Source organism: Saccopteryx bilineata, chromosome 2 (genome assembly GCF_036850765.1).
Source record: "Saccopteryx bilineata isolate mSacBil1 chromosome 2, mSacBil1_pri_phased_curated, whole genome shotgun sequence".
In the NCBI taxonomy this organism is placed as follows: Eukaryota; Metazoa; Chordata; class Mammalia; order Chiroptera; family Emballonuridae; genus Saccopteryx; species Saccopteryx bilineata.
Window position 1 is genome coordinate 257,010,049 of NC_089491.1, and position 25,906 is coordinate 257,035,954.

Sequence of the window (25,906 nt, forward strand, 5' to 3'; positions counted from 1 at the left end):
GAGCGTCTGTAAATTCCTCCGCGCACCGAAGCCCCTCTGCCAGACTTGGGTTTTACAGATTAATTTTCTCACGTTTTCTCGGAGATTGCGGGGTTGGCGCCTTCCTCTCTCAAGACTGAGTGATTTGGGAGCCGAAGAGGCCGGCATTCAAATGGAGTATGCTACACTCCTATCTATACTTCACAGCTGTGTGACCTCAAGACGCTGTACTTAATCTGAGCCTCAATTTATTCATTTGTTAAATGGGTAACACAACTCCTGGGACGACGATTAATTACAAGTCATCATTTATTGCGTTTACTACCAGTCAGACCTTGGCCAAAGACTAACAGTTGAAGACTTTACTGGCTAAAAGCTCGAGACTTCCGCTTCTGGTTCTTTATTCCAGAAGTAGCTTTCTGAGGCGGGGTTTAGTGTGATCTTTGTCAGCCTCAACCATGGTGTAGCGTGGCCAGGGCTAGAAAGTGCAGAAGGTGATGGTGCCTCCCATTAACCTCGTCTTCAAATACTTGCAAAACAGATCTCGGATTCAGGTGTGGCTTTTTAAGCAAGTGAATATATGCAGATAGAGGGTTGTATCATTGCTTTTGATGAGTATGTGAACCTCATATTAGATGATGCAGAAGAGATTCATTTTAAAACAAAGTCAAAATAACAACTAGGTTGGATCATGCTAAAAGGAAATAATACCACTCTGCTCCAAAGTGTCTCCAACTAGAAATGACAAAGTAAGAAATGTGGAATAGTAATGGCAATTTGCCTTTTAGGTGTCCTTTGTTGGGAGTGTAGTCCTTAAATATTTATTCCTGTTGCTTTGATTATCCTTATGTTATTACCAGATGACAATAAATGCTGTGGGATTGTTTTTATTAAAAAAAGAAAAACAAAAAATAAAAAACTCTAGACAGATAACTCTTTTTTTTTTTAGATTTTATTTACTTATTCATTTTTTGGAGAGAGGAGAGAAAGAAGGGGGGGGGAGCAGGAAGCATCAACTCCTATATGTGCCTTGTAAGCCCAGGGTTTCGATCCGGCAACCTCAGTGTTCCAAGTTGGTTTATCCACTGCGCCACCATGGGTCAGGCAAGACAGATAACTTTCTTACACCCTCCCATCAACCTGTGACCCCCATTTTACAGATGAGGAAATAGAGGAACAAAAAAAATGGGTCACTTTCCCAGGTCATACAGCTGATAAGTGGTGAAGCTGGGATTGGCTTTAGATCCTGTGCTCTTAAGATGATCTCAGTAAATGAGCCTGGTGGAGTAAATGGTAAGCAGCCTGACAAGGTGGATGCTTGTCCCTTCCCAACAGGTGCCATGTTCATCTCTCAAGCACTGAGGTCTAAACTGGATCAGTATGTCCCTAGACAGAACCTCTTGGGGAAAGACCTTGAATGAATGAATAAGGCTAGGGGAACAAGGTTGTGGTTCAAGACTTCAGGAAAATGAGCAGAACAGAATAAGGGGAGTAGGGGGTTAACGATTACTAAGGAGAGAATTCTTTTCTCCTGCTGAACCTGTTTACCCATGAGAGCAATAAGTGCAGCTAGGGGAATTTGGGGGAAGTATCAGCAAGCAAAGACACAACCATTAAAGATAGGCAGTCATGGGTTCAAGTCCCAGTTGTGCCGCCTATTAGCTGTCAGCCACCTCTGTAAAGAACGAATAGCCAATTCTTACTGAGTGCTCATTTGTACCAGGGTCTCTTCTAAGCGCTTTACACATTGAATATTTCCTTGAATATTTGCAGCAACCCAAAGCTGTAAGCACAAAGTTGTTGCTTTGTACCTAGTAGGCGTTCATTAAAGAATTAGCTTTTATTATCATTAAATAAAATTATAAAAAATCAAGATCACTGATCTCCTGTGGAGAGTCCCACTTCAATTCTAGGCGTTGCTGTCTCTATACGGACGTGTACGACAGCCCTGTCAGCGATGACCTCTCAGAAAGCTGGGCTCCAGGCTCAGATTCCCCAGCCCCTGAAACGCTGGCAGCGCTGGAGCGGAATTAGGAGACGGTCCCTAATACCACGTGACTGCCGTTCTCCCGCCTCCCTCCATTCAGAACCCACCGTAGGCACTGCTGGCGTGCTCCAGACCCGCACGTGTCAGCGCGCAAGAACCACCCCGCGCGTACTTAGAAGCTTGAGTGGGGCGGGGCCTCTGCCCTGACGGTGAAGGCAGCCCGGGGCATCCTTGACGACCTTAGCAAAGATGGCGGAAAACCGTCCATTAAGCCAATCAGAAGGCAATTTGGCCGTTGGGCCCCGCCCCCAAAGGAAAAAACCACGTCGGAATAACAGATTGTTTCTGGGCATGCGCCGCGCCTACGGCTGCTAGATGTAGCTCGGCTTCCGAGGCAGAAGGGCTCTGGGTAAAGAGCCGCGAGTAGTAAGGCGGTAGGCATTGACTTATACTCCCTGTGTACTGAACGTTGCTTTATTCATTGGTTAATTTTCCTAACAGAGCGTTCGTTGTAAACCAAGGTTGGGATGTTCTCCTGAGGGTTCTGGCTGGGGCCCCCGCCTCCTGCTCCCTCAGCTTCGCCAGACCAGCTCTCCAGGCTGAGCCTCCTTCCCATGTTCAGTGCTCCTGTTCAGCCCACGACCTGGTTTGCGTTTGCAGGACGTGGGACTGAGATAAGTGCTGTGGTTGCCTGCAAGGTCCATGTCCTCCAGCTCCTCCTGGTCGCTGAACGGCCCCTGCTGTCCCTGCTTGTCACCACGGGTAGAGGGGCTGGGGGCCTCTGAGGCTATTTGTGGTTGGCCCCAGCCCCTGGCTCTGCCAGCTGCTGCCCGGGCAGCCTCCCTGCCAGGCACTAGGAACCCATGGCACTCACCATATGCCTCCCGCAGAGATTGGACTGCCAAGAGTTTGCTCAGGTCAGTCAGGAAGCAGGTGGGCGGGCACCGTGGAAGACTCAGACTGGCAAATGCCCTCATTGAGTTCTACTGTTTGCATCCCACTTGTCATTTTTGTGTGGGGTGCTCAAATGAAGTTACTTGATGGGAGGCTGGCGACACTGATAAAGGGAGTGGAAGCCTCTGGACTCAAACTCACTCCCCGCCTCCCTTCCCAGAGCTGGGATCCCTGGAGTTAATTTCCCTCTGCTTTGTTTGCATTGGAGGACAGTGGCTGAGTACCAAAGCTCACTGTCCAAGGAAGTTCTGAATCAATGACAATCATTAGTAATTAAAGTGGCAGCCAGTGGGACCCAGGAGTTGCAAAATTCTAGAGGTGAGGGAAAGACCTGCTATCTACCCCCTGAGTGGGAAGATCGATGCTGACTCTCAGCCACTTCCTGAGACCTAGGAAGAGCCAAAAGATCTCAGCCTCAGTGATAGAAGTTTAGAAGAGCCTCTGGCCCCCACCATAACTCTAGCAACTGGGTACCTTGCTACTCCTCATTATGATCTAGGTTTACTTGCTCATTTGGTTGCAAGTTCCTCCCCTGCTGCTGGCTTCCCTGAAATGTCTCAGTCTCTCCCCTTTTTTAATTTCTTCCCTGCTGCCACATCATAGTACCCCCTTCTTGTCTCAGCTGTCACAGGTGTGATGTTGGCACAACTTGTAGGACAAATAGATCCTATCATGGTGCCCAGCCCCTGGGGACTCCTTAGTAACTTGAAAGGCAAGGAGACCCACTCCTCTTGTGCTCCCTCTTCCTAATTCTGTAATGAAAGCTCCCCAGATTCAGCTGAGGTCTTTCTTCCAGCCCAGTTTCTTTGGATGTCAGGGTGCTGGGAAAATGACAGCTACAAGGGATAGAAACTGATGGAGATATTGAGGGAGCCAGGCCTGCGGTGGGAGGAAGCGTTACTTTGGGGTAACTGCCCCCAGCTGTTTTATCTTCTCTTCTGAAGCTTTGTCTGGAAGCAGGACCTCCACGGTAAAATTGACCTTCTTGGCATGAATGAAGCTGTAGGTGTTGTCAAACCGAAGGACATCTGAGGGGAAGCAGAAAACCAAACATTCAGGCAATTCTGACAAAGGGCTTGGGGACAGCGATTTCTGTTGACTGAGCAAGGCAATGTGGTAGGTAATGAGGATGAGCATAGCAATGGCCTTTCACCTTCTGCGAATGAGTCTAGCTGGATTGACAGGAAGTTCACGGAGAGAAAAATATATATAAGATAGAACATGCCAAGTGCCAGATGAGTGAGAGAGACGACCACATCTGTAACAGCTTAAAGAGAGACCCCTATAGACTGCTACTACATGAAAGGCTTTTTAGATGACTTGAACTGGGCCTAGAAAAGGCGGAGTAGAATTCGTACCAGCAGTAGTTGTTACAATAATAACAGTAATGGTAACAGTGGCTATTTAAGTGTCTCAGCACTGCGTTGTCATCTATACATGTTACTTCACTATTCCTCAAACTAACTGAGTTCAGCATTAGTCCTGTTTTACATCCTATAAAAAAGGAGGTCACTGTGTCACACAGCGAGGAAGTGATAGAGCTGGAACTTCCCTGCCCTTTTCAGTTTCTGACAAAATGTAAACTTCAAACTTTTTGAACCAGGAATTTATCCCACAGAAATAAAAATAGATAAAGATGCTCATTGCACCCCTATTTATAAGACTAAAAACTTAGGAAAACTCAAATGTACAAAGGAAAATTGCTTTAAAAGTTTATATTGCAATCCATATGATGAAATACTGTTCTGATATTAAACGAAAGAGGTCAGCTTCATAAGTAGTGACTGGGGAAATTGTCCACAATGTATCCTTTGGCCAAAAAAGCAAGTTGCAGAACATATAAATAGTTTGTAACATTTTTAATATAGAGGTAAAAAAAATTTTGGCTTTGCCACTTTGTCTACCTGCACTCTCCCAGGTTCTCTTGGATAATACTACCCAGGTGCTTGTTCTGAAAGAAAAGTTTCCATGTTTGGCCATTACCACCCTGAACACACCTTGTCTGGTTGGAAAGGAAAGTTTCCTTAAATCCTGTGACAAGTTTTACAATTTCAAAATTCCTTCAAATATACATTGAATGACAGAATTCCTGTGAATGTATATGTGTGTCCATGCCCTGTGTATTATGGTAACATATAATGTTTTTAAAGGGATAGGTAATATTTGATTAGATAATAGACGTGGCCTTATTAGGAGTGATTTCCTCTGGGGAGAGAAAAATGGGCATGCAGTTGGCAAAGAAGGCTTTCTATACTTAGCTGAGGAACAGACTGCTTTAATCTGTGCCCCCCTCCCCTTTTTTGAGAGAGAGAAGTTTTTCCATTTTATTCAAATATCCCTACAAGAGAACTGAGTATGAAAACAAAAAACTAGCTCTGTCCCTTCCCTATTCTCTCATTTTCCCCAGTAAAACAAACAATGTATGTAATTTTTTTTAAAGATTTTTTTTTTAATTTTTTTTAAATTTTATTCATTTTAGAGAGGAGAGAGAAAGGGAGAGAGAGAGACAGAGAGGGGGAGAGAGAGGAGAGAGAGACAGAGAGAGAAGGTGGGGAGGAGCTAGAAGCATCAACTCCCATATGTGCCTTGACCAGGCAAGCCCAGGGTTTCGAACCGGCAACCTCAGCATTTCCAGGTCGACGCTTTATCCACTGCGCCATCACAGGTCAGGCCTGAATGTAACTTTGACTTAACCTTTTCCCTTTCCTGCCCCTAGATAAAGTGCTTTATTTATTTATTTATTTATTTATTTATTTATTTATTGTATTTTTCTGAAGCTGGAAACGGGAGAGACAGACAGACTCCCACATGCGCTCGACCGGGATCCACCCGGCACACCCACCAGGGGGCGATGCTCTGCCCCTCCGGGGCGTGGCTCTGTCACGACCAGAGCCACTCTAGCGCCTGGGGCAGAGGCCAAGGAGCCATCCCCAGCGCCTGGGCCATCTTTGCTCCAATGGAGCCTCGGCTGCAGGAGAGGAAGAGAGAGACAGAGAGGAAGGAGAGGGGGAGGGGTGGAGAAGCAGATGGGCGCTTCTCCTGTGTGCCCTGGCCGGGAATCGAACCCGGGACTTCTGCACGCCAGGCCGATGCTCTACCACTGAGCCAACTGGCCAGGGCTAAAGTGCATAATTTAGACCAGTGGTAGTCAACCTGGTCCCTACCGCCCACTAGTGGGCATTCCAGCTTTCATGGTAGGCAGTAGTGGAGCAACCAAAATATAAATGAAAAGATAGATTTAACTATAGTAAGTTATTTTATAAAGATTTATCCTGCTAAACTTAGCAAAAATCCAACATAAAGTACTTGGTAAGTAATTATATGCTTTAACTTGCTGTAACTCTGCTTTATAAATTTTATAAAGTATAGTTACTTCCCTACTTTATAAATTACATTACTGTGGAACCAGTGGGCAGTTAGAAAATTTTACTACTAACAGAGGTACAAAAGGGGGTGGTAGGTATAAAAAAGTTGACTACCCCTGGTTTAAACTCAGGGTAGACATACCATCTACTTTTTCTTCATGGTGTGAAGTGAATATTAGTCCTTGATATTCTCTCTGTGCCATAGCTCTTTCAGGACCCTAAGTCCCTCTGGATAGAGGGAAGCTTCCTCTCTGCCCTGGATGACAGAGCCTTAGCAACCAGAGTCAGCCCTGCTGGAGATGTCTTTGAGCTCCTTGGACCAAGCACTACTGAGATGGCTCTGCCTAGCATGATCTTCTGCCCTCAGAAACAAGGAAGGGGCTAGTCTGAGGACTGGGCCTGAAGGAAGTGGAGTTCATGAATTGCATGGTTCATTTTGACACTAATCATGTAGTCACAGACTCAGAGCCCCCAGAGATCCTCCAGGCCAGGTCTCCATAACTTTGTTTGGGGAACTGACCCCATTGAGAATCTGATGCTTTCATCATCAGATGAAATTTTCACATAATCTCAGATCCCCTGGGGCCCATCATGGACCCTCTGTGGCGGTGGTTCTCAATGGGAATAGTGCTGTTCTGAAGAAAGGGGGTGCATGGCTGTAGTCATGCCCTCATTTATGTAATGAAAAACATATATTCTAAGTTAGCTTCTTTTTATTTTTCAAAATAGATTATATTGATTTTTTAATTATCTGTATGAGTTAATTATATTTCATAATAGTAAAGGGGACATTAAACACTATTTGTTAAGAAGGAGGAGGTGTTTGATCTTTTAGATTTAAAATTACTGCTTTGGGGATCCCCTGAACCCCAGATTAAGGAGCTCCTGCTCTAGCCTGACCGGACAATGGCACAGTGGATAGAGTGTCAGACTGGGATGAAGAGGCCCCAGGTTCGAAACCTCGAGGTTGCTGGCTTGAGTGTAGGCTCATAGACATGACCCCACGGTCGCTGTCTTGAGCCCAAAGGTCACTGGTTTGAGCAAGGGGTCACTCAGTCTGCTGCAGCCCCTGGTCAAGGCACATACGAGAAAGCAGTCAATGAACAACTAAGGAGCCGCAACAAAGAATTGATACTTCTCATCTCTCTCCCTTCCTGTCTGTCAGTCCCTATCTGTCCCTCTGTCACACACACAAACAACAACAACAATAACAAAAAAAGCTCTTGCTCTAGCCCACTCCCTTCATTTTAAGGAGGAGAGGAAAACTTAATTATACTGCTTACAAAAATTAGGGGATATTTCAAAATGAATATGGAGTGATAAAATAGCCCCTAATCTTTGTGAATGGTATATTTAGGGACAGTTGCTCAAAACACTCAGAGTTGGGGGCAGAGCTGGACTCAGAAACCAGGCCTCCTGATAGCCAGCTGGGCTCTTTCCACCCCAGCCTGGTGTATTGTTTCTTTTGTTCGGTGTTTTGGGTCTTCAGACCACCTTCTCCACTCCTGGCAGCCAAAGTCCAGATCTTTTATTTCTGAATCTTTTTCTTTCCTAGCATAGTATTCTACACTCAGGCCCTCAGGAAATATTAGTTGAGAGAGAAAAAATAGTGAAATCAATTTAGACTTTGTTTCTCCTCCTTAGTAATTGAGGATACTTGGTCAAGGACAAGAGCGGCCTGGGGGGAGTTAATGTGCTCCTGCCATCGGAGGCAGGCAGAGTGTTCATGCTCCACTTTGCAGGGGGTTGCCTGGTTCTCCAGGGACATTGCACTCCCCCAGGTGAGCTTGTAACTTAACACTGGGTTCTCTCTGGGCACAGGTCTAACCAGAGCCATGGCCGCAGACAACAGCTAATCCCACCTCATTGTCTTACACCTGGGAAGGGGGCGTGGACACTGGCCAGCCTCTCCTCGTCCTGGGACTGGACAACAAGCAGTTCCCACTCATGGCCTCGCAGACAGATAAACGTTCCATCCAAGAGTGTATCCAAGAGGAGCTAAAATAAATTTGGGATTTGCAAACCTAAGCCTGATTATATGAAAAGCTTCATGGTCCTCTCTCAGGCTGTGTCCTTCAGATACTGCAGAAGGGTAATGGGCAATGTGGGAAAATGGCTTGGGCTCTGCTACTGGCTGTATGATCTTGAGTAAATTGCCTCCCTGGCCTGAGACTCCATTCTCTTTTCTGTTACATCAGGGGTGGATCTGATCATCTCTAGGACAGTCTACAGCCATGAGATCCTGGACCAGGATCCTAGGAGGCTCTGGTGTCCTGATTTTTGGTATCTATGCAAGCTACTTTGTGCTCTGAGAGAACATCCCTTCTCTCTACTCAACTTTGCTGTAGATTAAAAAAAGAAATGCAAATTTATATGTACAAAATGATTTATGCTCTGTGGGTGACAGTATCTGGGCTGGTGCTAAGCCTTGTTCTTGCTGAAGCACACAGTATATGCCTTCTCCCCCAGGACCTGGCTGCTCACTAACAAGAATACTCCTCCTCCCTGGGGAGCCATACCACGGAGCATCTGTGAGGAGGTGACGGAAAAGACTGAAAATTGCCTGGGATGTGGGAGAGGACGCAAGTCAGAGGTTGCAGTGATATCTGTGGGGCTAGTTCCGATCTCCTGGTGGTGCTGCTGTAGAAATGGAGCGCAGGGCTTCTCCCAGCACCAGCACAATCTCCAGGATAGTCCTTCTCCCCCAGGTCTTGCCCTAATAACAATACTGGTAGCTAAAGTGTGTTGAGTGCTTCCTGTATGCCAGGCATTATACTAAGTGCTGTGCAGACCTTGTCACACACATTTAATTATCACATGTCCCTATAAGGTAGAGAATTTGATTGTAGCGATCAGGAAATTTAAGCTCAGGAGGGCTGAGTCACTTGTTTAACGACTAGTTAGTAGTTGAGTCCAACTTAGCTTGATGATAAAGCCCTTGCTCCCTTTGCTTTTCCATGCCTGGCTCCTTGGATCTGACTGGAAAGAAATTAGATTTTATGTGTGTGTGTGTGTGTGTGTGTGTGTGTGGTTTTCTGTTTATAAATGTAGTATATGGTCATTGTAAAATAAACTGTATTTGCAGAACTATAGCAAGTCCTCACTTAACGTTGTCAATAGCTTCTATGACTTTTAAGTGAAACAACGTATAATGAAACCAATTTTACCAAGGTTAATTGATACAGTTCCTATGGCATATTTCTTGTCACAAAAAACATCAACAAAATTTAAATACCCAAAACATTTCTAATCATAAACATTGAAATAAATGTGAGCTATCTATACATTTAAGAAAAATTAATAAAAAACAAGAATGGTTTTCAACCAACTTATTTCAGCTCAGGGTCACAGGTGGCCAGATCTCTCCCTCACCGTAGGGAACATGGCACGAACCAACTCTGGACAGGCTGCCATTCCACTGAAGGGCACATTCACACATATTCAATGTACTGGGACAATTGAGACATGCCATTTACCTTACATGTACATCTTTGGAATGTGGGGGGAAAACAGTCCCCGGAGAAAACCCACATAGACATGAGGAGAATGTGCAAACTGCACACAGATAGTGGCCTTGACTGGGAATCATTTATTTTCTCACCAATGTTATAATGAAACAACATGAACAAAATGACATTATTTGAGGACCTGCTGTAGTATAAAAACTGAAAGCCTTCTATAAGCTTCCTACCACCCAGAGATTCCCCAGAATTCTTTTCTACCTGCACACTTTTTATTAACTGAAGTGGGTATATACCATATGTGCTGTGTTTCATACTTTTTTTAAACATGTATCAGACATCTTACATGTCAAGTTATTCTCATTAATGGGTACATTATACTCCATTGTGTGAAAGTACCATTATTTATATAACAAGAACTTATTAAGGCTGTTTAATTTATTGCCAGTGTCCAGGTTGCTAGGAACATCCTACATCATTGTGTCTTTGTGTAAATATTTCTGTAGGCTAAATTTCTAAAAGTAGAATTGCTGAGCCAGGGAATTTTAATCGATATTACAAAGAGTTGAGTGAAGTTAAACACCTTTTCAAAATCCTATCTACCATTCTTATTCTTTTTTTTTCCTTTTTTTGTGTGACAGAGACACAGAGAGAGGGACAGATAGGAAGGGAGAGAGATGAGAAGTATCAATTCTTTGTTGCAGCACCTTAGTTGTTCTTTGACTGTTTCCTTGTATGTACCTTGACCAGACCAGGGGCCTACAGCAGAGTGAGCCCTTGCTCAAGCCAGGGACCTTGGGCTTCAAGCCAGTGACCTTTGGGCTCATGCCAGGGACCACAGGGTTATGTCTGTAATCACATGCTCAAGCCAGCGAGCGACCCCACACTTAAGCTGGTGAGCCTGCACTCAAGCCGGATGAGCCCAGGCTCAAGCCGACAACCTTGGGGTTTTGAACCTGGGTCCTCTGCGTCCCAGTTTGACACTATATCCACTGCGCCACCACCTGGTCAGGCTCTTCCTTTCTTACTCTTCTTGGGTTAAACTTCCTGTTCACATTCTGTGCCCACTTGCACGTGCATGCGCGCGTGTGTGTGTTTTATCAACCTAGAGATAAGTGAAGCTCAGAGGGGTCAAGGCTGGGCTTTTCAGGACCCTTCTCAACCTGTGATCCCTACACCAACCAAGCCAGTTCTGCCTCATTGACATATGGGAAAGAATTCCAAAGAGATGTCTGATCACAGTCGCAAACCCAGTTAGAACTGGACCAGAGAATAGATCAGGGGTCCCCATACTTTTACACAGAGGGCCAGTTCACTGTCCCTCAGACTGTTGGAGGGCCGGTCTATAATAAAAGCTATGAACAAATCCTTATGCACACTGCACATATCCTATTTTAAAGTAAAAAAACAAAACAGGAACAAATACAATATTTAAAATAAAGAACAAGTAAATTTAAGTCAACAAACTGACCAGTATTTCAATGGGAACTATGCTCCTCTCACTGACCACCAATGAAAGAGGTGCCCCTTCCAGAAGTGCGGCGGGGGGCCGGATAAATGGCCTCAGGGGGCCGCATGCAGCCTGCGGGCCGTAATTTGGGGACCCCTGGAATAGATATTCCCCTGTGATCACTAGCATAGTGACTCATCTCTCCCTGGTAGGATCTGGTCAGAGTCCCACCCTGTTATTAACCAGCTGAGCAAGTCATTTCACCTCCCCAAGTCTAAGTTTTCTCATATGTGCAAGAGAAATGGAAGTGATGGAGTTCTGCTTCTAGCTGCAACAGCCTGAGAGCCTGACTTTCTGGAGAAAAAGGGACCTCACAGGCAGATATCTAGGGAGGCTTCAAGCCAACACAGAGATACTTACAGATACCAGGATTGTTGCAGGTGAGGGTCCCATCCTCAGGCACCAGGTGCGCATTGTACCTCTGATTGGCCAGCACCTCTGTCATCTCTCCTGCCTTCTGTCGCTCCCCTGTCTTGGTCTTAAGGAAAATTCCAAAACCAATGTCCGAGCCTTCTGACATGAACTGCCACCTGCAGGACACATCACCCATTCAGACATGATGAGGAAATTTCTGGGGTCCTGCCTCCAGGGCTTCTCCCACCCTAACCCATCCACCAGCACCTATGGCTAAAAGGCTCAGGTCTCCTGGAAGGGTCTAGAACCCTACCTGAGGACGCAGCCGGGAAAGAGGATCTCATACTCCATTTGATGGGAGGATCCACGGGAAATCTGCACACTGTGCTCATACTGCTGTTTCACCTGGTCTCGCACATAATACTTCTTGGGGATGTCACCCCCATAGTTAATCTAGAAGCAGAGCGTGGAGTGAGCTGGAACATACCTTGCATTTGCGGCAGGCTTCCTTGGTTACCTCCAGCCTCTGGGGCCCATACCTTAGATATGCACTTGGGGTTTCCATCGGGGTCAGTCATTGTACCCCCATATTCCACAGGCATCTGGTCAGGGCTGATATATTTTAGTAAAACCTCCTTCCAGTTTGCTGGCAGGAGAGGTAAGGAAGGAGAAAGAAGGATCACCACTAGGCAAGATTTAATCGCAGCCCTGACAGTCTACATGAAAGAGGCAGGAAAAAAATAAACCCCATCCACCCCCACACACAAAATGCAGGCATTAGGAGCATGTAATGTGCGCATGGCACTGCAGGGGCCCAGGAAGAGTCATCACCCAGAGGACATCCCTGCCCTGCACCAGGAGTCGGGAGACCTGAGGTCCTGTCCTCATTGCCAAATTATGGTGGGCGTGAAGTGACCTAAGAACTTGAGGAAGTATTGTAAACTGTAAAGTGCCCTACACTAGAGTATTAGCACTCCCTTGGGAGGCGATACAAACCTTTGAAGTGCAAGCAGGAGGGAACCAAGAAAGGAGGGAAGGGCATTCCCTGGAAAGGGAACAGCATGTGCAGCAGGTGGGAGGGCCAGAATCAACAAGAGCTGTCCTGGTTAGACTGAACGCCGTGAGGGCACAGCTGCACAGCCCCCATGTTTGCTGCACATAATTCTCAATTGTGACTGACTGAACGCATCAGTGTAGAATGACCCCTTAAAATGGGCTCTCTTGGCTTTACCTCAGCCATGATTTCACATCTGCTCTGTTTTGTTTTTATAACCACGCCCTTTTCGACTAGGAGAGTTTGACTCTAGTGCAACCAATGCTGTGAACCACTTCTCCACTATTCCAAATTCCTCCGCAAATACCAACCAAGTACAATATTTTGATACTGGAAACCTTTCCATGCTGATGCCAGAAACCATACAAAGGCATCAGCTCCGAGTCATGGGGTACAACCCAGTGTATTCTGCCACTGGTGCTGGCTGGAAACCCACAAAGACTGCCCGGGCTCTCCCAGCCCTCAGATGTGAGGGGCCTGACTCCATGCAACTCCTGGAACGCAGCGTCCGTGGTCCTGTGTGACTTAATCTGTGCTGCTAAGCTCCAGTGACCAGCCCAGGGTGAATTTCTTCCCTCCTCTGTTGAAGATCCTGTACCTTCTCAGGCCGAGGTGGCTTTGGTTGAAAGGTTTTCCAGTGTGGGTGGGAGAACAGACTGAACCTCCCTCCCTCGCTTTGCTGCTGGGAACCTGTCCCACGCTCGTGGTGGGTGGGAGCAGCACAGAAGCTAAATCCATCAGAGCCTTTGCTGGGATTTGTATTTCTTCCCCCAATTCAGTTGGAGAGTTGGAATAAGGCCAGGGGGATTCTTCCCACCTTACAGAGTGAGTCGCTAGGCAGCAAGAAGCAGACCTTGTTGCTTCCAGAGCTAGCGACTAGAAGTCCTGGACTTTCCAGATGGCCTCACTCCACTCCTAGGACTCACCAGCACACACTGGGCAATCTCCACTTTCAATGTGCTGCCTAGAAGTGAACATTGAGAAACCTCCAGAATTCTCCTGTCTGTCCCTGGCGGGCTTGATTCCTGTGTGTCTTCCTCACTGGCTTCCCTTGTGCCCTGCTGTTCTCCCTGCTTCCTTACATACCCCACCCCTACCCACCTGCCTCCTCAGCACTTCTCAGTCTCCCTGGTGGGCTCCTCTTCCTCTGGCTGCCCTTGAACTTGGATATCCGTCCAGGGCTTGGTCTCTGTTCTGGGGCAGTCTTATCTATTCTCAAGGTCTTAGCTGCTGCCTACATTCGATAGTTCCCAAATCTTGAGGCTGAGTTCTCCCCTAAGCTTCAGGCTCATGTATCCCCAATGTCTGTATGTCTCACATACTCTTTAAACTTATCATCAAGCATATTCTTCCATTTGTATTCCTCCATTGAACTAACTGCACAGAGCGACTGCAATACTCAGTCTCTCATGCCAGACACCAGGGAATCATTCTAGATTTCTCTCCCTCCATTCCTACATCCAGTCATTTGAATTCTTCTATTTTATTTCCTAAACAAGTCCTACATCCATCCTTTCTTCTCTATCCCCACTGCCACTGTCCCAGCACAGGCCTGCAACACAGGCTGCATGGACTATGGCCACAGTAGGAAAACTGGTATCTGACCTCCACAATCTTGCCAATACGGTAGGTCTCAATTTAAAATCTGATCATGGTACTCCTCTGCCTCAGAACTTGCCTCTGGTTCCCAGTGGTATTGTCCCAGCTTCTTAGCACAGTGCCCTGGAGTCTTTGTGACCTGTTTCTGGCTCCTTCACCCTCATCTCTTGCCATACTCTGCTGTGCATCTGCAACTGCCTGTGTGCCACGTGTGTAAAGTCTTTGCTCAGAGCTGTTCCTTCTTTCTGACAGCTTGCTGCTTCATCTGGCTGCTCCATAGCCTTTGGCTGAAGTAGTCCTCACCTCCTCCTAGGTCATGTAGGCTTTGTGTCCCCCTTCCCAAGAGGCCTAGAGCTCTTCAAGGGACTTGGTCTAATTTAGCTTTGTAGCCTTGGTTCCTAATCCCTGGTCTGGCACATAATAGATGCTCATCAAATGAAGCCACTCCTAGTTGCTCCTAGCTGAAAGCCACCTCTGCTCCTGTGATTTCCATGGCACCTTCTCTAGGCCATTTCTAGTACCTTTTCTAGTTTTTAATTATAGCTTTCTCTCTAAAGGTCTTTGTCCTGTTACACCGTAAGCTCCTTGATGGTGAGGACTGACATTCCACTCATCTTTGAATCCACAATGCTGAGCTCAGTACTTTCTTCTAGAGGGTCTGAGAGAAAGAGTTCTCATGATGAAAACAGACTGGAAGACCCTAGCCCAGCTCCAGCTTGCTCCTGGGTCCTACTGCTACCAAATCAGCAGAGGGAACTTTTGCCCGGGTGGCTGTGGCCCTGCCTCTAGAGCCATCCCCAGTTTGGGCCACAGAGCATCCTGTGGTGTTGAGAAGAGTCTGGGCTACTCACCCTCCAGGAACATGATCTTCTTACGAGTGTCCTCACTCAGGAAGGGTTTGACCAGGTTAAAGGCCACAGGAAACAACTTTGGGGCTGGAACCGAGACCAGACAATGTGAGAATGGAAGCAATACCCACTCTGTCCCTAACAGTGCCATCCACAGCCCCCTGTCAGACCACACATTCCCTAGTGCCACGGAGTCCACATTAGCTTCCCAGGGGGTGAGGCTCAGTTGGGCATCTCTTTGATTTCTAGCTTCCCCATCCATACAGCGGGTCTAGTCAAGTGGGTATGGTTTTCCTGTCTCACCTGGCTGGCTGGCTCAAAGGCAGTAATAAATCCTAAAAGCTTTGAGAATTGTAAAGCAGTCTATGCATTTAAGGGTCCTCAGATTACCTCCTTTGGCTCATTCTGTTTACTCTCCTGAATCTGTTGCAATAACATTTCTGGCCCCTCTTTCTCATTTGACTTCCTCACATGGAGTTCCCAGTTTACCTTTAATAATAAAAAGACGCTTCAGTGTTTCCGGATAATTATCCTCAACCATGCAGAGAAACTGTGGAAACAAAATCACTGAGTCTAGTGGGCTCAGACCCCTGTGCCAGCGTGAGGCCTGGCCTCCTCCAGGCTAGCTTCAGCCCCCATCACATCACCCATCCCATGCGGCATCTTAGCAGAGGGACCCACTACCCCCCACCGCCATGCCTCCCCATCCTTTCCCTTACCTCTCCATAGGTCTCTATAGCAGGCTTCCAGAGATGCTTGAGGCCAAGCCCCTCACAGTCATAAATCAGGGTGATGTTCTCCACCTTCTTCCCCAGCTGCAGGGGACAGAGGAGCAGAAGGTCACAGCAGGCTGCCCCACTGCAGAAGCCCACCCAGTTCAGGGAAAATGCTGATTGTGTCATGTGCCCATATTGTAGCCAGATCTGTGCAAGGCTGTACCTAGGGTTTTCCAAATGGAGATTATCACCTCAGGCTGTATTGTGGCCCAAGTAAGTCACCCTTCCTGTCTAGGTCTCCATGTTCTCATCCAGTAAACCACTGGGTGGATCTAGATGACATCTGAGGTCCCTTCTGCCCTGCAGTTTGACCTGGGGCCTCAGTGTGTGAGGCTTTGTGCAGCCAGTTTTCTCCTGCACAGAGATGTTCTCCGTCTAGCCTAAGCCCTTAAAGGTGCTTTCCTATCTGATGCTTCTTTGCCTCCCCAGCCTGTAAGGCCTCTGCACACACTAGGCTTTCAGTGAATGGTTGTGGATGATGGTGTTGAACTGGTCCCAAACTTATCGCATCATTTCATTGGATCTTTACATTTGCTGAAGGGGAAGGAAGGACAAAAGATCGTGCTAATAGCTCTAGCATGCTCTTCAGCCATTTTCTCAGTAATGAAATCAGTGTCTTTTAAAATCCAGAGTTAGAGTAACATGGAATCTTGGCTCATCCATACCAGTGATACCCAGATACTTGTCCAAGGATAGGGTGGTTTATGACCAAGATCTCACTGGTACCCAGATAAAGGATAAAAATTAAAATTCTACAGTTAAGTTCCTTATAAAGCTAAATTTATTCCATTTAAAGAGCTTCCCTTTAGTCTGAGATTTTGCCATGCTTACAGTTTTGGGGGTTCGTTATGATAATGGTAGCTGGCAATTTTTTTAAAGTCCTTACTTGGAAAAATAAACATCTGGCAACATATGTCAGTCCCTAAACCTTTGAAATGTCACTGGTCTATGAGATCCAAAGGTCCAGAGCTCAACCCTGAAGCTATATTTAAGTCCCGTGTGATGTCCCTTCTCCTGTGTGACCGCCTCTACCACGATTAGCTCATTTTCAACAGTGCTAGTCCACTCGCCTTTTCGGTCTGGCGGTTACACTCCTGCACAAGCAGCTCGCAGTCCCGCATCTTGGTCTTCAGCAAGTCCTGTTTGGTGGCTGAGAGGAGCAGACCTTTGGCATCCAGAGGTCCAACAATATCATACCAAATGGGAGAGCCCTCCATGTCATAGCCACACATGCCCCCTGACAGATACAGTCGGACCACCTGGACAAAGACACAGACAAGGCACCTTGTCAGCAGACTCAGGGTGGCTACACCTCCCCTGTATCCCAGGGCCTTCCTCCGGGTTCATTGGTCTCTCCCTCCACAGCCTTCCCCTGGGTGCCAAGGGACACCCATTCTGGGAATCCTTAGGGCCCACTTCCCATTGTCAGACCTTTCTTCTGAGGGCTCCAACCCCACAGACCCAGGACACAGGTTGTGGGTCTAATGACCTCACAGAGGGGAGAGCCAGGATCATTTGTCCTCACCTCTGGAGGCTGCCAGCTTATGATGTTGTCAATATCCTTCTGCTTTCGGAACTCCACATGCTGCAAACACAAATCAGAGATTTAAAGGAGTGAGAGTAGGGCAGGGGCAACCCTTAATATATATCTAGCAATAGGTGACAGCATGAACAGGTAAATCATGAGAAGGCAACTGGCAGAAATCCAAAAGAAGGCACAGCCCATTTTAGAGGTACTGGCAGAACACCAATTCTTGGCTACCTCAGACCTATGAAAGCTCTGTTTCCAGGGAAGGAAATGCACTGTTTCCAGAGGAATAAGGCAGTAGTGGTCAGCTAATGCTCAGATATGTCACCCAAGCCACAGGCTAGGATGGAGGATGTGTGGTGGACAAAAGAAATTCAAGCACGGTGTGATGCTAATGGGCAGGAACTGAGACAGCCATGGGATTTGGAGCAAATGCATCTCACCTTCCGGAGCATGGCCTCAGACTTCTGCAGGTCAAAGCTTCTTGCTGTAACAGGGAAACGTGGTCAGGGTTAGGCCAGCAGACTGGGCATCCAAGGACAAGGAGATCTCCCTGTTCCTATACTGGGGACAGTTCCTCTCCGTCAACACCCCAACTGACTCTCAGGTCACCCCACATATGGAAGCTAATATGAGGACCTACACTGAAGGTTTCTCGAGCACCACAGCCCCTAGAGAGCAGGGCAGGTGGGAGCAGCATTGCAGCTTCAGGGTCAAGAGAGTCTTACCCTCGTGGATGCAATCAGGTGAAGGGTCTTATCTCCTTTCAGGAAAAGTGAACCCTGGCCTCCCTTATCATTTAGCCTTTCCCTTACACAAAGTTAATCTCTTCCAAGTCTAACATCTAGTCCCGAGAACTTGACCCACAGTTCAAAGATGAACATAGCTGCCCATAATCTGAGGTGGATTTGGCAGAACATCACAGCAGGATGGAGGGGCTGAGGAGGTTCCAGTCAACCTTGCCATGTCCTCCAGGACCCACACATACCCCAGTGGGACACAGAGGGCCCTCCTCCAGGGTTTCTGGAAAGTTCCAGAATTAAAGTTCACGTGGGCCAACTCTATTTTATTCATGAACCCCAAAAATTGCCCTACTAAAGCTTGGGCACAAAGCTTTAGCAACTCAGATAATCTGAGTTGCCATTTGTACTCAGTCCTCATTGTTATACTGAGTGGAGAGCTATGCCAGTGACACTTCGAGAGTAGGGTCACTCCCTCAGGCACGTGACAACCTTTCCAATAATGGCAAACACTGTGCTACCCCAAGTCCGCTCTGCTACCATGCTGCCCCTCCACAGATCCTCTCACCATTTCTCACAGCTTGGTTTCAAGTTTACGCAAATAACTTCCCCTTGGATGTTTTCCAGTTTGCCAGTGCCCCTCTTCAAGTCTGTCATCCAGAGCTGAGCACAGCACCAGGTGCTGTCTACCCTTCTCCAGTAAAGCCTAAGGACTTGCTTGGCAATGGTCACACCCTTAGCTTGGGTGGAATGTACAGTCAGCTGAAACCCCCAAATCCTTTTCAGCTATTCTTCTGTTAAGCCTTCATCCCATATGTTGTGAGGTGGTTTTCCTGGCTCCACCTCTATCAGATTTCATCTTATTAGAGTCAGTTCATTTCATTCTTTAAAGAGCTTTTTTTAAAAAAAAAAATGTTTATTTTAATGATTTTAGAGGGAGAGGAAGGGAGAGAGAGAGAGAGGAGCATCTATCCATTCCTGTGTGTGCCCTGACCAGGGATTGAACCGGCAACCTCTGTGCTTAGGGCCGACTCTCTGAGCTGTTGGGCCAGGGCTATCCTTTAAAAAGTTTTTGAGATCCAGATTCTGACCAGTTTTGTCATCTGACCTATGAATTGTCTCTCCCAGCTGTATGTCCTCTGTGGATTTGATCATCAAGATGTGCTTGACAGCCCTGGAAACTGGGCCAGATCGGCTGCCCTCTGGACCGGCACTGGTCATTTATCACTGTTCCTCAGGTGTGCCTAAGCATGTCCCCTAACTCTCCTATCATGAAATTCAGTACACTCTTGACACGTCCAAAGGGTACATCAAGAGATTTGACCAATGCCACACCTTTCATTGTTGCTGAACACGTTTGCAGAACTGAACAGTCTTCACTTCGGGGAAGTGCCTCCTGATTGCCCCTTATGTGCTAGCATGGCAGCAGAATGTACCTTACAGGGGTCTCCAAACTTTTTACACAGCGGGCCAGTTCACTGTCCCTCAGACCATTGGAGGGCTGCCAAATAAAGTGGTCCTCTCACTGACCACCAATGAAAGAGGTGCCCCTTCCAGAAGTGCAGTGGGGGCTGGATAAATGGCCTCAGGGGGCCGCATTGCGGCCCGCGGACCGTAGTTTGGGGACGCCAGTTTTAGAAGAATATAATCCAGGTTTGCATTTCAACCCTTCCACCTCCCTGTTTGACCTTGGTCAAGATACTGCACATCTCTGACGGAATCATCTAATGAGCATGAAACACTTGGAAGATGCAAGGCAACATGCTGTGATGATGGGGGAGCCTGGGAGTGTCCACAGGAGGGACACCCCTAACAGTGAGAGGAGACCTTATCTTCCCAGGGAACAGGAGTGGCGGTGAACTGTGAGCCCCCTTATCTCAGGGTGGCTCTCTAGTTAACCCCCTTATCTGCCAGGGTCCAACATCCAGGGTCTTCTTCAAGGGCCCTCCCTTAGTTGCCACTTGCCCCTGGCAGCACATGGACCCTCCCCATGCCTGCTGAGTCAGGCCTCTCAGACCTCCTGGTCAAGGCAGCTCAAAGCATGGCTGAGGGCACTGCCAGAGAAGCCCACTAGGAGCAGCTGTCCTGGATTCTTATTTGATCACTTCCTAGGCCTGAAAACTAGGAGACTCAGGTGTGCTCTGCCCCTTCATAGGGTCTCCACCACCTCTTTAAAAAAAATTTTTTTTTAATTTATTGATTTTAGCAATAGAGAGACAAGAACATTGATCTGTCCCTGTATGTGCCCTGACCAGGGATCAAACCAGCAACCTCTGTGCTTTGGCACGATGCTCCAACCAACTGAGCTATCTGGCCAGGGCTCCACCGCCTCTGTGTTTTTATCTTGCCATCTGACTCTTCATGCTGGAGTGCCCAGAGCTCAGCCACAGTCGGGGAGGCAGTGGACATTTGTGTGCCTGTTCTCAGGGATGGGGCCAGGAGGAAACTGGGTCTACCTGGGGGGAAAGGGAAAGAACAGAAGCCAGCTCATACTTAGGTTAGAAAAAGACATTCTGCAGGCAGGTACCTTGTGGATGTTCCCCTTAGAAACAAAAGGAGAAAAAGAAAAGGTTTCTAAGAAAAAGACAAAAACCCTAATTGAAATTTATAGTAGAGTCAGACCGGCCTGAGCTTCTGTCTGGGAAATGTGAGGCAAAGGTAAAGTGCAGAGGAAATACTTCCTCTGTTCAGAGAGGCACAGCGTGGCTTCAGGGGTGGCTGTGGCTTACTGAGAGAAAACTGGTCAGGAAATCTGGGGCCCCAGATTTCTGCCCTGATTCCACTTCACATTAGCTGTTTGCCTTCAGGTAAGTGCCCGCCCCTCTGTGAGCCTCAGTCTTCTCATCTAGCAAATGAGCATGACCACACTCTTCAATGTTCCTTCAAAGAGAGGCCACCCCAGGACTAGGGAGTTAGGGGTGCATAGGAAACAGCTGCTGGATCTCAGGTTGGCCTCCTCTTAGATAAAAGGGAGCTGCGTTGAAACCACATATCTCTACTAACAGCAGTTTGGTAGTTTGTTTGATGATCTTACAGCTGGCCCTTTAAGACAGTGCTAGTATCCCTCCCTCTCCACCCACCCACTTCTAGCTATAGCCCTTCAGCACACTGCTGGCCAAAATATCCTCCAGCCCTGGCCAGACTCCATGCCACCCCTACATTGCCCCTCCACCCTCTCTGGGTGGGCTGGGGTCAAGGGTTTGCAGCTTTTTTGGAGAAAAGGGCAAGTGGCACTTCCAGAGGTACACAGAGCCTCACATGGCTCTCCTGGCTACACCTGCCTGGGGTGCCTGCTAGTAGTCCCTCAGAGCATTTCAATCTATTCAATTTCTGCCCAGAATAGGAAAATCCGGCTCTTCACCTGCCCCCGGACTCTGTGTGTGTGTGTGTGTGTGTGTGTGTGTGTGTGTCTATAAATAAATAACCAGGAATGAGTTGTACTTTAATTTTTGAACTACAGTTCCACATCACAACTTAATATTTGCTAATCTAAGAAAGTGGAATTAATTCTCTATTATTTCTATGTCTAGTAATAAAGTTTCCATAAAGAAAAAGAAGGGTGTCATTAGAACCAGAGAGGGTGGCACATGACTTGAGTCACAGAAGATGAGAGGGAAAGAACAGGAAGATTTTGGAGTTGGGGCATGGGGCTGGGTTAGAAACATGTACATTGCATCACATGCCCAGATCTCTATCATGTCACATCTTGCCATAGGCAGGGCACCCTGTCTTGTCCTGCTATCCCAGAGAGGGGTCTAAGGCAGACATCCACCCCTGGCCCAGGTACCACAGCCAGGCTGGAGCAGAAGTAGACTTAGAACTTGGAACTCTGGAACCTGGCAGTGATTTGACGAAGTCTTATCTACCTAGTTCAGGCTAAGCCCCCCCCCAACATGTTCCCCACGCACCCTGTCCTACCTCCAAGCTGCCTCAACTACCACGGGAGGCCTGCTGAACCATAGGCCACAGAGGGACCCAGCCTCTCCCAGGAGCCAGCACACTGGTTCTAAATTTGACTCTGCCTCTGACTTCCCACATGACTGGGGCCTTTCTTAGCTCATCCTCAACCTTTTCCCCCAAGTCCATCAGTGGAGGGGATAAGAAGGGCACTGGGCTGGGACTCAGCCAACCTGGGCTCTAGTCTCTCTTTGCAGCTCAAGCACTGTGTGACTTTGGGCAAATTACTTCACCTCTCTGAGCCTCAGTGTTATCTATCCAGCAGGAGGGTTGAGGTTATGTAATTGCCAAGGGCCCTTTTGCTCCTAAGGGTTAAATACTCCAGATTCTCAGATGGCCAGGGCCAGCAGTTCCAGAGGTTGCTATTCTGTTACCCCAAACTAGCCCCTGCCCCAGCCTCTTCCCTCACCTCGGAGCCAGCGCAGGAGAAAATAGTCATCTGGATTTGGCAGGGTGGGTAGCACATCCTGGACATTTTCCCGAAACTGTAGAGAGAGGCAGCTGGGTGAGTGATAGGTCCCACCTTGACCGCCCTCTACCCAGGACTCTCCATAGGGGTTTTGCTGGACCCCTCTTCAACATGAGTCAACTCTGCAGATACTGGCTAAGCATTTGGGCTGCATGAGGCAGGCACTCTGTCTATCATGCTAGTGGGAGCCAGGTAGCAAGAGGAGGTGGGCAGAGAGTAAGACACTGCCCCTGCCTAGCTGCGTGCACTTCCACACTCCAGTGTGGTGGGCTGGCCGACATGTTCTCGGCTGTGATTGAAAACACTGTGGGACATGCCACAGTAAAAGCTGTCAATTTTCCAAGTATTCCCCATTGTGCCCAGCACTGAACTTGGCACTTATCTTATTCCTGCCTCATACAGAATCCCTAAGAGGTATTACTGTCCCCATTTTACAGATGAAGGAATTAGAGCTCAGAGAGGCTAAGTAACATGCCCAAGGCTAAACAGCTAGTAATCAGCAGAGCAGGGATGCCAATTTGGATCTGTCAGAGGCCAGAGCATGTACTCTTTTTCATGGTTTTCTGCCTCCTTAGTAATGGAACAGCTAGCAAAGTGCTTGGAAGAACAGAGGGAAGTGGGTGGTCTCATATGACTTCATATTTTAAAAAACAGCATTTGAGCTGGTCTTGAAGGACATCAAAGGAAGCAGGAGGAGGGAGAAGGGCTATCTACATGGAGGGAACAGTTCCAGTGGGAAGCCATGAAGGGGGAAAGTGCAGGGAGTGCCAAACAAGGACGGTGGACAGTGACCCAAAGGTATGGCCACACCCACTTCCAACTGTTCACTGCCCTGTGAGTACACATGCTGCCCATGCCCTACCCATGCCTCCTGCTCCCAGCCACTCACTTTTCCCTAGTCACTCACCTACGGGGCAGCCATAGAAGGGACCAATGAGGACCAGCCATCTCTGCCCGTTGTCCAGGTCGGCCAAAAACTCAGACCGTGCCTTCCCCCAAACAGCTCCCAGACCCCCAAGTAAACTGCTCATCCAGGGTTCAGGTATGAAGCCACCACTTACCAAGGACCCTACCTAGCCCCTGGTTTCCAGTTTAATCACCACCTAATCCATTATCTGCCTACTTTCCCCTGCAGGTCAGCAGAAAAATCTGAAACCTCCCTATCCAGCCTCCCTGGGATGGGAGAGACCCAGCCAGAGCAAAGCCTTCATGGAGCTGTTGTCTCAACCCCACTGCCATAGCAGGAGACATCTATTCCTCCCACCTTCTCCTAGCAATGGAATTCTGCCCTGCTTTGGAGCCTGCAAATCTTGAGACTGGACTTACTTGACTCCAGTTCTGAGAACAGCCAACCCCCCCTCTTCCCAAGAGGGAAGTGGAGATTCAGGTGGTAGGGAGGGGGTGCAGCCCTCCTCCTCTGCCCAGGTGCCAGGCAAAGCCTGAAGAGCATCAGCCCAAGTCTCTAGCCAGGGAGGGGCAGGATTGCAGAGCAGAGGAGTACTGGTTTCCATTCAAACTAACCCCAACCCACTGAGTCACCAGTAGGATTCCAGACCTCCCTTCACATCATCTGGTCCAACCTCCTCATTTCAGTTCATCAAGAAGCAAACCGATGGACAGGTTTTGCCCAAGGTGGCAGAGTGACTTGGGACCACAGCAAGGGGCTGTCCAGTGCCCTTTCCATTGGTGCCACTACCCCAGCAGGAGGAAAATCTCCCGGAAATGGGAGGAAACCTGGGGCCCTGCTACCAGAGCCGGGCTGCCAATCCCGAAATGAATGTCGCCTTTGTGCCCTGAGCTGCCTCTAAGGGTTTCCAAGTAACCACTTCTTCCCAGGTACTACCTCCAAGGAAGGGCTCGCTCAGGACTGGGGCCGGAGCAGCCAAACTTCCCCGGGTCCCCTCAGCGGGCGGAGGGTGGACTGGCGGGCCACGGGCCGCCAGGTGCCGCCGGCTGCTGAACCCGCCGCCGCCTGCCGGCCGAAGACGGTCGCTCGCCCCCCACCCAGACCCTTCCCGGGTTGATGCCGCCGGAGGGAAAGGGCCACCGCCTGGGGCGGGGGCCAGGCCAACACGAGGGCTCACCTTGGCCAGAGCCTCCTTCTGCTTGGGGTTCAGGTCGCCGACTCTGCCACTCATCTTCGATCCGGCTCGGGGTGCGGCAGTTGCGGCAGCTGATGGAGCTACGACTTGTTCTCCACCGGAGTAGTCTTTTGCCCGGGAAGCTGGGCTGGCTGCCAAGCCCCGCCTTTTAAAGGATCCCGAGGGGCGGAGTAGGGAGATGCTCTGGGCTTGGGAGCCGCTAACGTGTTCCGTTCAGCCTCTTGAAGTTGGAGTCTTGGTCAGGAAGTGGACAGGGGTGCCCAAGCCAACCCGAGGCCAGAGGGCATCAGAAGAGCAGAAAGTCCGGGTTCTAGTTTCAAATTTACTCTTAGCCCAGTGTGACCTTGGATGAGACACCTGAGCTCTCTGGGCCTCAGTTTCCCCATCTAGGTACTATCTAATGAGCTATACTAAGATTAGGCTCCAATAGAACAGAACTTCTCCGGAAAATAGTGGGGAACTTGCCTGGTGCCACTGGGGTGGGCTGTGGTGGGTATCAAGTCCCCTAAGCCTAGCCATCACTCTGTCTCTGGGAACTGTGTTATTGGCCATTTCTCTCTGGGGCCCTTGCCCTTCTATTCTGTTACTGGTTTTGAACAACCGCTGCCAACCCATTCTAGGACCTTTCTATTTTTTTTTAATAGATTTTATTTTTATTTTTAGTGTGCATTCAAGAGAGAGAGAAAGTGAAAGGAAGGGAGAGAGATAAGAAGCATCAACTTCTAGTTGCTGCACTTTAGTTGTTCATTGATTGCTTCTCATTTGTGCCTCAGTGGGGATGGGATGGGCTCCAGCCAAGCCAGTGACCCCTTGCTCAAGCCAGTGACCTTGGGCTCAAGCCAGCAACCTTGGGCTTAAGCCAGCGACCTTTGGGCTCAAGCCAGCAACTTTGGGCTTCAAGTCAGTGATCTTTGGGCTCAAGCTAGCGACCTTTGGGTTTAAGCTAGCGACAATGGGATCATGTTAATGATCCCATGCTCTAATGATCCCATGCTCAAGCCAGCAACACCACACTCAAGCTGGTGAGCCTGCACTCAAGCTAGATGAGCCCACGCTCAAGCCAGGGATCCCGGGGTTTTGAACCTGGGACCTCAGTGTCCCAGGTCAATGCTCTATCCACTGTGCCACCACCAGTCAGGCTGGACCTTTCTATTTTGACAGCCTTTTCCTTCCTGTGGGATAGACAGGCTGAGGAGGCAAGGAATTCTAGACCTGGTCTCCCC

The 25,906-nt window shown here is 48.3% G+C and overlaps 1 protein-coding gene, 1 long non-coding RNA gene and 1 pseudogene across 2 annotated transcripts; 2 read left to right on the forward strand and 1 right to left on the reverse strand.

The window, feature by feature from the left end:
* The first annotated feature begins 437 nt into the window (after positions 1-437).
* LOC136323213 (small nuclear ribonucleoprotein E-like) lies at positions 438-718 on the forward strand (annotated as a pseudogene).
* Positions 719-978: 260 nt separating this feature from the next.
* Positions 979-9,353, forward strand: LOC136325566 (uncharacterized). Its single transcript, XR_010729277.1, has 3 exons — positions 979-2,400; positions 8,107-8,377; positions 8,484-9,353. It is a non-coding gene; the product is annotated as an uncharacterized lncRNA (long non-coding RNA).
* On the reverse strand, positions 2,423-24,821 carry SEC14L2 (SEC14 like lipid binding 2). The gene is made up of 12 exons (XM_066260156.1): positions 24,666-24,821; positions 22,522-22,597; positions 17,859-17,902; positions 17,413-17,472; positions 16,958-17,146; positions 15,831-15,926; positions 15,601-15,661; positions 15,115-15,198; positions 12,150-12,256; positions 11,924-12,063; positions 11,617-11,786; positions 2,423-3,948 (listed from the first exon to the last, which is right to left on the reverse strand). Exons 1-12 carry the CDS (start codon positions 24,717-24,719, stop codon positions 3,818-3,820), a joined length of 1,212 nt encoding a protein of 403 aa, XP_066116253.1. The 5' UTR covers positions 24,720-24,821; the 3' UTR covers positions 2,423-3,817.
* Between the last annotated feature and the right edge of the window lie 1,085 nt (positions 24,822-25,906).